The sequence below is a fragment of the Drosophila guanche genome, unplaced genomic scaffold (assembly GCF_900245975.1).
Source record: "Drosophila guanche unplaced genomic scaffold, DGUA_6, whole genome shotgun sequence".
Classification (NCBI taxonomy): Eukaryota; Metazoa; Arthropoda; class Insecta; order Diptera; family Drosophilidae; genus Drosophila; species Drosophila guanche.
The window spans coordinates 12299837-12312324 of NW_022995743.1; the positions used below are offsets into that span (position 1 = coordinate 12299837).

Here is a 12488-nt window from a genome sequence, read left to right on the forward strand (position 1 = left end):
CACTGTTTTTATTACATGTGAGCGCCACCCGCTGCGCAGGCGTGTAACTTTTTTTACGATGGGTTTTTTTTTTGCTGTTTGCTTTGGACTGTTGTCCTTCGCTGCGTGTCTCTCGTCTTGTCTTTTGTCTAGAGCGGGTGGTTATCTCTGGTCGGTGTGTGCCCTTGGACCAACTGTTGTCGTTTCGCAATTTGTTTCTGCCGCGTGTTCACACCATTAAGGTGCCGCCAGGCTAAGAAGGAGCTGGCTGCCGCTGCTTGCATTCTGGTATGGGCTTTTGTTCCATGGCGTTCGAAATGAATAGGCATCAACCCATAAGGATCTATGATTAATGATGCGCGACCACTGCAGCCGTAATGCTGTCAATATATCACAAAACACTCGCATAACCGATTAGGTACTAACCGGCGATCGTGGTGCTGGTGCTGTTGCTGTTTTGTTTTTGTTCCTGCTGTCTCGATGGCGAGCATTGCATTGCGTGATTCGAGCCTCGCGTGAGGCTAATGATGATCATCGTCGGGGTGTTCGTTTGAATCCTGCCCCCAGTACGTACCGCGTGCCGCAGCTTGACTCAGTTGCAACATGTTGCCCTGTTCGTGCAACCAACTCAAACCTGTTGTCCGCAATCTTGCTGGTGTGTGCGTGTGGCAGACAATTATCGCATGCGAGAGCGAGCCGTTCAAGAGAGAGAGAGAGACAGAGTTCAACCCCCAGAGAGGGCATCAAAGTGAGCAGCTTTTTGATAGAGTTGAAGTACGAAAGTTTGCAGGAAATATTTAAAAAAAAACTTATCTAACGGATTTTTGTGCTTTTAATCATTTGTTGATTTTTTATTTATTTTATTTAAATAATTGAATTCCTATTTCAAGGAATAACTGAGCAAACCTTCCGCTGCTCTAACACTTGTATTTGTAGGATACAAATTAACCAATCTTTCAGTCCGCAGTTTTAGATTTTTCAGAGCTTTTCAAAAGCTTTCTTCTTTTCCCAGCAAACGTGGTCACCACCCCATTTTTAACAAAATGCCCCATAAATGCTCGCTGGTCAACGCTGATTCAACCCCACACAGTGCAGAGCGCTCTCTGTCTCTCTCTCTCTAGCGGACACTCTTTTTTTGCCACAATAGTTTGGAGCGCAGAATAACAATTTATCGCATGCTATATCTACATAGACCGTTATGCGGGCTCTCTGGCTTTACTGCTCTCTCTGTCTATCCCTCTCTGTGGGTATTTTTCTCTGCTTCCGCAAAAGTGTTAAAAGAGCAACATTTAATTTGCTCTTTCACTCCACTTATTCTTGTTTTTGTTTTTGCTTGCAAAAGTTGCACCGACAACAACACCGACAGCAACGCAGCAGCGCAGCCAGCGTCGCTGCTGGAGCTTTCTCAACTGGATGGCTTGGCTGGCTTGGCTCCTGTTGCAGTCAAGGTGTATGTGGATAGGGTGAGGCAAGGCACACACTTTGAGTTTTATATTTAAATCACTTGGTACTTTTCTGTCGTTGCTGGACTGAACCTGTGCACAAGTGGCGCTAGCACAGAGACCGAACTTATACGGAATGTCGCACCCCTACATTGATATACTTTGCTTGCAATCAACTCGCTCAACTTGCGGTTCTTCTTGTGGTTGTTGTCTCTGTTCTGTATTTTTTTCTTCTTATTAGCCTCAAGTGGTGAGTACGAAACCTCGCCCCACCCACCCGCACTCCACATTTAGCTCGACTCACGCGACTCTGCAGAAGTCAGCCGGTCTCTCTGTCTCTGCCTCAGTCTGCAGCAGCAGTGCAGCCTACCGCTGCCTGGTGGTCGTCGGCCAGTTTGTGCCTCTCTTCACATTCTTCCAACAACAAACAGAGACACCCAATCGCGGCGCGGATGGATCTGAGTCTCCAACACGAACACGACGGACTCACTTTCAGGCAAAAGCTTGCTCGCGTTTAAAAAATTAAAAATTAACAAAAACAAATTTACGAATCATCAAACGACAATGAAAGAAAGAGAGAGAGAGAGAGAGAAGAAACCAAAAGTTAATTATGCAAATTGCTGGCCATTGAATGAGTCAAAGCATAACGCTGAGTGTGTCCGTCCGTGTGTGTGTGTGTGTGTGCTTGTGCGTGTGTAGACTTAACACCTTCTTGGCAACCGCGCGACCATTTAGCAACAGCCACCCTGTTTCCTTAGCAAAGAAAGCCTCAGGAACATTTGAGCCTTTTAAGCCGTTTAGCAAGGATCACAAGGAATAGACGAAAAACGAACCAAACCAAAGCGAACCCCTTTTTGGCTTAGCTTTTGAGGATTTAAAGTATGGTTTTCGCTGGTTTGCTGGGGGGATGGTCAAGTGATTCATAAACGCTGCAGCCTACAGTGGGTACCATATAAAATAGACATTTGATTTGTGTTTGCAATGTTGAAGTTTTATGGCAAGAAAGATCGATCGAAAGATAGCTATTTTTGTTGATTTACTTCCTGATCGTTCGGCAGCAGAACTGATCAGAACAAAATCTCTGCACAGGCTCTGTCTCTGCATCTGCTTAAATTTTAGTTTCTCTTTTGAAAGGACACACACGTGTTGGTGGCTCTCTCGCTTGATTACTCTGCCCCAAAGTAGATGAATGCAAGGTGAGGAATTCGCAGAAATGGCTCTTCCGGATGTCGCAGGAAAGTGAAGAGCAGAAAAGCTTCCGCTTGTACGTATACACCTTGGCCACCACTCTGTGCGCAGCAGCGCAGTTCTGACTCTCGCTCTCTGGTCACTGCTGCACGTGTGCTCTCTTTTGGCAGCTCTGTTCAACGCAGCGCAGTACGCTGTACCGCTGCCACGCGCCTTTGACACTTGTGACATTTTTGACACACAAATCAATTGTTACGTGAATTTTCAGCGCGTCGGGCAGCAGCAGCAGCAGCCGGAGCACCAGCAGCAGCAGCAGCAGCGCAGTGGCAGCTGGAGTGGCAGTGTGGCAGCAAGGGTAGTCCATAGCGAGGAACAGAAATTAAATTCCAGCAGGATTGGACAATCATTTTTTTGCCCTTCAAAAAGTGTCGGAAAAGTGCTGAAAATGGAGCCGTAATCGTTGCCTACTTTCGAGCGCTGCGCGAGTGACATAATTGCCCCGGCCCGGACCGATGAGAACGGAAACCTTAAAGATTAGTGCAAATCGGCAAGGGATTCACGCCATATCGGACCACACATAACATCGCCTTCCGATCCCATCACCCCACACGTGTACCCCTCTCCGTTGGGGGTTTTTCTTGACTGCAAATCGATTTCTGTTTCCGGCATTTTTCACGTGGCTGCTGGTGCCGCCCCCCGCCCCCCGCCCCGTCCGCGTCTGTCCGCATTGCCATCCGATTCCGTGCAGTTTTCGGTTGTTGTTTTTGTTGCTGCCTAACGATTTTTCCCACAAAAACAACACACGGCGAAACGTGGCACGGACATAGAGCGAGACAGAGCTATACAGCGATTGAGAGAGAGAGAGAGAGAGTGGGAGAGAGCGAGAACGAGAACGAGAGCACTCCGGACTCTTGGGGCATCGTAAATCGTAAACAGTTTTGCCCCAGCTGAAAGTAACAGTCGTCGGTCGGTCGTTCGGGGCGAGGGGTTTTTGGGAATCGTTATGGATTTCCTGCCTCTGGCCTGTATTTCGGTAGTTCGCTGCCTCTGCCTCGGCCACCACTTCCCCTGAACCCCTGACTTGCTGTGGGCGGTGCGGTGCGATATTTGGGGGCCGGGCCTGCCTCTTCGTTTCTGATTCAGTTTCGGTTTCAGTCAGTCAGCTGCTGCTTTCCCCGTGCCACGTGTCGCATGAGTAATGCTTTTCATTTTTGGAGAAATTTCGCCTCTTGCAGTCGCCTCCCAACTCACGCCATTACCAACGAAAATCCAACAACTGAATAAACAATAAACTAAACATATAAAAAACTATTATCAAAGACTGTTTCAACAATATCCAAATCAGGCTTCTATCTCTTAATTAAATAATCAATTAATCGAATAGAAATAGTGCTTAAATCAATTGCAAAACAAAAGTGTTCAAAATTCGAAAATCAATTTGTAATCCAAAAAGGAAAACCACTCGGAAGCGAATTCAACGAAATCGATTTCTAAATGTTAGCGCGGTTTGAATTTAACAGAGAAACGTAGACGAAATACGAATGCAAATTAGATGCAAAATAAATGGGTAAAATGAGGTCAAGTAAATACGATGTAAGTACAGAATGCCATTTATAACTACTCCTATAATACAGATACATTTAAGAAGTTTAGATATCCATAAAATATAGTTAAACTCTAAGCAAAGGCCCCACTTTCGCTGTAACTTCGAACAATGTTCTGCCTTAAAGATTGCCAATCAATTTTGGCCTTTCGAAATCCAATCTCCTCCGGCAATTGAAGGTTATGCCATCACCAACCAACAACGGACATCGGACATCGAACATCGGACAGCTAACAAATTTACATAATCACTTAACTCATGGCCCACATTTTAGGCGATTATCGGGGCAGAAACAGACAGAAACAAAGAGATCTGCACATAAATTACATGCAAAATCGGAAAAACGGACGAGCTGTCTCGCCTTGTAAATTTGGCTTACGAGGGGCTCTGGACTTCAACTCCTACTCCAACTCCAGCTCGGTCGGAGTGCCCTTAATCTTGAATTACAAATCGAGTGCAATTATCTGACGGCTGCAATGAGTTTGCCTACCCCTCAACCCCCCACTCGACGCTTTGGCCAAGCTCGGGGGCTCTTGGCAATTTGTTTTCACACTTTACGATTCGCATGGCCGGATAAATGTTTTCGATAAGCGTCGACAACTTCTACGGCCTGGCCACATTCTGGTTTTTTCAGTGGGTTCTTCTTAGCCTAAGGAGAGCTTCGATTCGATTCAATTCCGAGTCCTAGTTTGATGTTGGCTTGCGTGCCTCCGTTGGGCGCTTGGGATGTTGTGGATGTTTTTGCTACTGTTTTGTGTGCCTCTAAATATCGCATTTAATTGATTTGTCAACACAAATGTCTGTCGCGGTGGCTTCCTGTGGGCCTCTAAGCCGCTTACCGCTTACCGCTTACCAGCCCAGACTTGGCCTGAACATACGAGTTACGGCAGATGTCGGCATAAATTTGCGACTTTAGTTGGAAAAACGAAAGTCGAGTGCCACATCAAAGGCCGCTCACAGGCTGCAGGCATGCAGGCGGCTTCATGCTGCATTCATCAATCAAAATGTTGTCCGAGTCCAAGTCCAAGTCCAGATCTGCCCCAGGGCTCTGTCTGCCTGTCTGCTCCACAGCGGAAGTGGAATGAGGAGCGGTCTTTTGGTCACTCAATCGGCTAAAAAAAGTTGCCAACTCACGGGTGGAATCCAGAGTTCTCCTCGCCTCTGTGTGGGCGCCTCTTACGTGCTTTGATTGCCGATGGAACAGCAGAGAAGAGTCAGAGAGAGGGACAGTGTGGCACAGTGGGCTGGGCACACAAATTTCTAGCTGAAAATACTATTAGCATTTATTCTGAGACTGCTTGTTCCACTGTGCCACTTTTGCGACATTCCTCCGTTCATTCTCTTTTATTTTTAGTTAGCGCCATGGGTCGGGCGCCTGACTCCTGGAATTATGTTGTCATGTCCGCTTTTGTCTTTGTTTCGCTTTGATTTCGGATTAGTTCCCCCTGCATTGGGGGACACGCGTGGGCCCAGCACGTGGGCGGACAATGTGTGTGTGAGTGCCACTGCGTTTATGTCTCCATCTGCGTTGCCGTTTATTAATTGTGTGCGAATGTTTGCACAATTTGTCAATATTATCGCAAAAAAACATGACCATTGCCCCAGACCCCACACCACACAACAGCCCTGTCCCGGCTACCAGTTGGAGTTGGAGGTGGGGTGCCTAAGTGATTTGTGATTTATGAATTTCAACCGATTTTCGCTTGCATACCTAATAGGATGTGGCGTTAGGCTGGTTCCCATCCATCCAGCCAGCCAGGCAGGCAGACATGACTTCCCCCACTCTCTATATCTGTGTCTTTGGCCTGGCTTCTATTTGCCAATTGGCCCACACACCGCACACACGTCTCCCCGTATGCTTTACGACTTGATAATGCCCCGATAATTGGGTCAACCATCGAAGTGGAGAGGGGCGCAGCACAGCAGCGTCGTCGGCGTCGACGCATGTTTCAAATGTTTGATAAACGCGTTGTGGCATTGCCTCCTGACACCCGCTCATACATATTAATGCCAGCCCGACGAAGGTGGCGTGGCGGCAGTGCCCCAGAGGGTCTCCTGCTGCTCCACTGGCTGTACTTCTGGGGACAGTAACAAACGGCTGGACATTGCCAGTGGGGCAGTAGCAAGCAGCTGGAATGAGAATTGGGAGCGCGAGTGGGAGTTGTTATACAGGAAGGGAACTCGCTTGATTAGTGACTCCCGTCATGGGCCGTCGTGTCTGCCATTTAACTTGCGAACCAAACCCGAAACAAACTTGACTAAAATTCGCAGAACTTTTGAATTCTTCTGTTTTCCTTAAGCAAAACTCTATTAGTTTTAATTATGTTACATAATATGACAACATTTGTAATAGATTTTTCTTGATTCGAAGTCGAGTGATTGGAAAATTGAGTGCCTCATCATCTACGGCCATGTACTGGGCGGGGCGTCTCAGCCTGTCACTCTGTGCGCCGGCTAGCGACTTAATAGAAAGCGAAAACTCGACAATTTTCCCATTTTCCTCAGCTGGATGCTGCTAAGCCGCGAAAGTAAATAATCCAATTATCACACACATGCGCGCCCATAGCATAAATAAAATCATTTGATAAGACGGAGGATGGATGGTGGGATAGAAGATGGAAGATGGAAGAGAGTGTAGCCAGCCGGGTGGATAGATTGGAGTGGAGTGCTGGCTGTGGAGTTGCATAAACATGTTTCCCAGGCACTCGCTCGCTCACTCGCTCACTCGCTCACTGAGGAAGTAAGTCAGTCAGATGCGAGTCGACTTTGCATTTGAAATATGCTGCATTAATATGCCGATAAATATTTATACCCAACTCTGGCTACGAGCTATAGCTGGTGGCTATGTGCCTATGGGGACTCTGGGGGCTCTGGCCAACAACTCAATTAGATGACAGACAGAGGCAGACAGCGTTGGGAGTTGAAATTAAATGGCATGAAATATTTCCACGAATGATCATCATCAGCCGTTGTTGATTATGATCATCATGGTGCAACTTTGTCGCCTCTCCAGTGGAGTTCCCTTGAGAGTGGGTGTCTAAGACATTTACTTTTATGTGTAATACCTAAAAGAGAATGGACAAATAATAGGTAGAATTGTGCAGCTTTGTTCTTTGCCATTTTCCCTGGGTATCCCTTTGTCGACCCTCCATTTGTTAGCTTCCTGGTGGACTCCCTTGCTGCATTCCATGTACATTGTGTCAATGTCAGCGTCAGTGTTGCTCCTCCATCGGCGTCTGCAGTCCGTCGTCCGTTGTCCATCGTCTGCTGTCCGTGTGGCGTGTCAACAATTTGACAGACATTCATCAGCGTTCGCCACTTTGCAGCGTTCGCTGCCTGTGTCTGTGTCTGTGTCGCATACTCAATCATTGGCGGGAGTTTCGCAGTGGAGTTGCAGTTGCATTCGCAGTTGTCATTCCATGGCACTGCTACGGCTTTTGTGCCTCGTGCGCATAATTGATTTTTTTCCGCATGGGTCTGCGGGTCTGGATCTGAAGTCATGCCCAGTGGTTCCTTTATACGGTATTCGCATTCTGGCTGCAGTTGTCATATTAATGTCAAAAAGATTGCACTTGATCATGAATTGTGCGAGTCGTGTCGTGTTTTGTCTGTTGGCTGCGTGTTTGCCAATTTGTCAGCTGGGAACGTGGGCTGCCCAGGCAGCAGATGATCATGGGAAAGAGCTGAGTGAAAGGATGCGCTGCGGAAGCACTTGCTGCTCCGATGCTGCCTAGTGTGGGCGTTCCATGTACGGCGCCTTTGTTCCCGCAGGAGAACTGGTGGGAAAATATTTCCACATTTTAGCACTTTCCACACGAATGGGTTTTGTAGGGAGAGAGGCACAACAGAAGCAACAAAACCAAAAATCATGTTGATAAATAAACAATAATTATCGAATAAATAGCGAAATATTTTGCCGGTCTAGACATCGACTAAAAATAAACCCTGCCGTCAATTATTTTATCTAAGTTATTTTCTCGTTTTTTCTGTTTTGTAATTTGTTTTGCATTCCTGACCTAAGCTACCCAAACATTTAATGGGTATGACTAAGGCATCGATTTGCATGGCTTATGGGGGATTACAGGCAGCGAAAAGGGGGCAGAGGCAATCATACAGCGAGCGAGGGCTCTTGTAAAGGGCATTAAAGGAGCTTAAGAAGGTTTTAGACTAAAGCAAAGAGTGTTTTTTCAATGCCAATAACAGTTCATTTGGTATCTCATTTGATTACTCTACTCCATAAAAATGTTCCCTTTTCCATGTTCATTATTTTACATAACATAACTCAACACTTGCACCACTTCCCTCATCACCCACTCATACCACAAACAAAGCTCAATTGCCGTTTAATTGCTTGATTTAATTGTGAAAAAGCAACAACAACAGAAACATAAAACACAAATATGTCTATACTCTCATTGCGGGCGCCACCATGGCTGTACATGAGTGTGCGATTGTATTGTAATTACAGGCAAAACATTTAGACGCCAATAATTATTAGATATTTACATAAACACAAACACAAACATGTCGGGCGCCGAGGCATTGAATACCCTACTACACATTTGCAGTTGAATTTGTTAACATTTGTTTGCTTTGCAACGTTTAGTTGCAGAATAAAACGCACTTTATGTTGTTGTTAATACATATTTATCCAATCAGCTTATATAAAATTTCTTGCCTAAAAGTGTAAACGCAGAGGCGTTGCAAACATCTCTATTAAAATCGCTAAACCCTCTGCCAGGGTACAACGCATTGAGCAGACATGTTCGGACATGTCCGGACATGTCATGAACCCACTAAAAGCAAAAGCACAGACCATCAAGTTTGAGAGGGAGAGGGCGGTCGAGAGAGTGTACATTCGAGTATGATTGCCTGAGTGGCTGGTGGGGGAGAGGAAGATTCGAGCATGATTGCCAGAGTGCCAAACGGAGTGGGAGAGTGACGAAGAGAGGAGGAGCGCGGCGAACAGACAGTGCCAGAGGAGGACAGACACACAGACCCACCCCCGCTCCGTTGCATTGCATTGACATTGAATTGCATCGACATTTGCTCATATCTAACTGTAAAGTGGAAAGAGACGTTAAGATGACTTTACACTCGCCCGCTCTCCCTCCCCCATGCCATTGGCACTGGGCACTATCCATAGCATTTAATCTCCCTCTGCTACTTCTCCCCCGCCGCCCCTTTGTCGGTCATTGTCATTGCATGGAACTCAAATATGTAGTTGTGGTTGTTGCTGCTGGCGTTGTTGTTTCTGTGACTGTCGGCTGGCTTTTAGCACTTTATTAAATGACAATTCGACAAGATGATAATGATGATGATTATGATGCTGGTGTATGATGATGTTATGGCGGATAAGTTTATGAGGAGATTGCAATGGCTTGAAATTTGTATTTGAAATGGCGGAAATTTGGCAATCGGGGAAGGGGCACTAAAATTAAGATGTCAGCATGATCGATGGCATCTAATCTTAGCTTACATATTGATGTTTGCATATTACCGTTAATCAGCCCTATATTTCAATGAACTTGTTCTCAGTCGTTGCCAATGCCCGTTAAACTGGTTTCCCCTCAGATCAAACCATAGATTACAGCACTCGACCGACCTCCCCTCCATTCAGCCATTCACCCATTCACCCATTCACCCGTTGATGTAATATTATCCTATAGCGCAAGGCACAGCATATTATTCAATCCAAATAAACTATGGGATAAATCAACTCGACACCTTGCTGGCTGGCCATTCATCAAGCCCCTGTAAAAGATTTTATCCACCGAAACTGGAATGATTTTATAATCAGAAAAATGGCATTACACATTCCCGATTACAATGCCGTTCAAAATAGAAATCACATTTGCATTGCATGGCCAATACTGCGCATTTTCCATTCGATTCGATCTTCGGATCGATTGGATCGCTTGGGTCTCTAGTGTTTGTTTGTTGTTTGTTGACGGGCGTGTGCCCGGCCAAATAGATCCAAAAGCGGGCTACGGGTTAGCGTGTAGGCCTCGTGATCTAATGGATAACACGCAGTTTTCCAGGGAATAGGGAAATTGCTATATATAGAGAAGATCTGCATCATTCCCGTCAAGTGCATTGGGTACCCATCTGGAACTGTGATTCAATCCACAGGGTCCAAAAATCAAGCACTGACAGAGCACTTCAGTGAAGTTCCGAGAAATTCAATTCCTTTAAAAGTGTTTTCGCCTACTGCATTGCAGTCGTTTTGTTGGCTCCCATTACGCTTGATTGACTTCCGAATGGCCCAAAAGCAGTTCCGTTTTATTGACAGCGGCTGTCAGTCCATTTGGAATCTGGGTTAGACACCAGTCCGTCCTTTCCATTATCCTCCTGCTGGCGAACCGCACCCGAGAGTACGATTACGATTACGAGCATAAAGTTAATTAAAAGCTGTCCACATCGCTTTGACATTTGCCGCTAATGGCACGCCTCGCGCTCTATGGTGGGACTCTTTGGGAGCTGTTGTCCTTGTGCGTGAGAAGCTCTTTCCCGTATTAGTTTTCCAGCAGCAGCGAGTCGTTCTGACAATTAAGAAATTCCTGCCAGCCTGAGCCTGCATGCTCAATAATTTTATCACATACATTTTTTATCGCAAATATCACAACTTCATCAGCAATCAATGCGGCCAACAACAGCAGCAGCACCAGCAGCAGCAGCAGCAGCCGTGGCAGCAGCTTGAGGCAGGCTGGCAGACAATTAGCCATAAAATTAGCTGCAAGTTGGCTCACAGGAATGCGACGTCGATGGCAACGGCAAACGTTGGACATTCGATGGCCAAGGCGCGTGCAGTGGCAAATTGAAAACAATTTTAGTTATTTGCATATAAATGCAACCTGAGAAGCAGGCAGTAGGCGGGAGGCAGCAGCAACATCCACAGCTGCAATGTTGCGGCGTTCATGTGGAATGGCAGGCAGCATTGGACGGCGATTCGTGGTGGAAGTTAAACTTAAGTTCAGCTTTAAATTCAATAAAAACTAAAGAAACCACCAAAGACTTGTCCTTAATCTGCTGCAATTAACTTAATCAGAAGTACATGCAAAACAATTTACTTTTAGAGACCTTTCACTGCCTCGTGCAGGCCGTAAGTTCGGTTTATCTTTATAGATATGGCCGTGTTCTTTGCCTCTTTATCAATATTGCAAAGAAATATCAAATATTGATATTGTTTGAGAGGCAACATGGCAACAATAAGCGTTGCATCGATCGATGGTTGCCGAGTGCATATATTCACGTGTGCCAGCTCGTACAAATCCATAAATAACACTTGTGAACGTTGCTGCTGCTGCTGCTGCTGCTGCTCGTACGAGTATTTCCACCAAAGTTCAAACGACATTTCACGCCTAATTTCATTTGACAATAACAACAGCCAGCAGCAGCAGCAGCAGCAGCAGCAGCCGCACTGCAAAAAGTGAGGAATTTTGTTACATTTTCCCAATGGGTATGACGCCTTTGAGCAGATGTTTGCGACTCGTAAAATAATATAAACGAACCAGAAACATTCCAAACAGAGAGAGAGAACGTGCCAAGAGCAATTTATTTGCTAGAGTATCCGCAGCATCGGGTTCTCGAAGAGAACTTTTCGCTGCTTGTTTCCAGCATTTTCCGGCTGCTGTTGCTGCTGCTGCTGCTGCTCGGGGGGGGGCTCTGCGGCTGTGCTGCTGTGTTAATTTGAGACATAATTGCAAAGTCGGAAGGATGAGTGGTTGGTGGGGAGCTGGAGGGCGTGGCGGCTGCCGTCGACTGGTTATGACAGCAATGACAGCGACTGCTGCAGCAGCACCGGCAGTGGCAGAGGCATTTGAATAATTTGCAATTAAACGTTCCACGCGGCTCAGCAATTAAGCGAGTGGCAAGAGGAGGCCAAAGAGAGATGGGGAGGGGCGTGATTTGAAGGGGAGTGAAGGTGAAAAAACAAGGCAAACATTTCCTTTTGGCCCCGCGACGTATGCGTAATATTTTTGGTCGCCTTTTGAACGGGTTTTTCGAGGAGCGGAGCCAAGAACATGGCCAAATGTCCAATGTCCATCAGCTGTCCACAAGGCTGCTGAAAGTTGATGCCCCACATGATGAAGACAGCCGACTGTGGCAGAGACAGCCGCAGCCGCAGCCAGAGCGATGCAGATGCAGATACAGATTCAGATTCAGCCGCAGGACCGGTCAAAAGCAACACCCAACTGTGTTTCCAATTAAACGCCGCTTAGCCAAACAGCCAAAACAGCAAACCAAACAGCGGTGTCAGCGTCAGCGTCAGCAAC

The 12488-nt window shown here is 46.4% G+C and overlaps 1 protein-coding gene across 3 annotated transcripts in view; it reads left to right on the forward strand.

Annotated features, from left to right (window-relative positions):
- The first annotated feature begins 2931 nt into the window (after window positions 1–2931).
- LOC117582955 (putative GPI-anchored protein pfl2) overlaps window positions 2932–12488 on the forward strand; it is a 48026-nt gene continuing 38469 nt past the window's right edge. The window contains exon 1 of one of the 3 annotated variants that reach the window (XM_034271086.1): window positions 2932–4202. In XM_034271086.1, coding sequence (XP_034126977.1) covers window positions 4201–4202 — 2 coding nt within the window. In that variant the 5' untranslated portion in view covers window positions 2932–4200. The remainder of the gene's footprint in view (window positions 4203–12488) is intronic. The other 2 variants (XM_034271069.1, XM_034271094.1) reach the window with 2 other exon arrangements.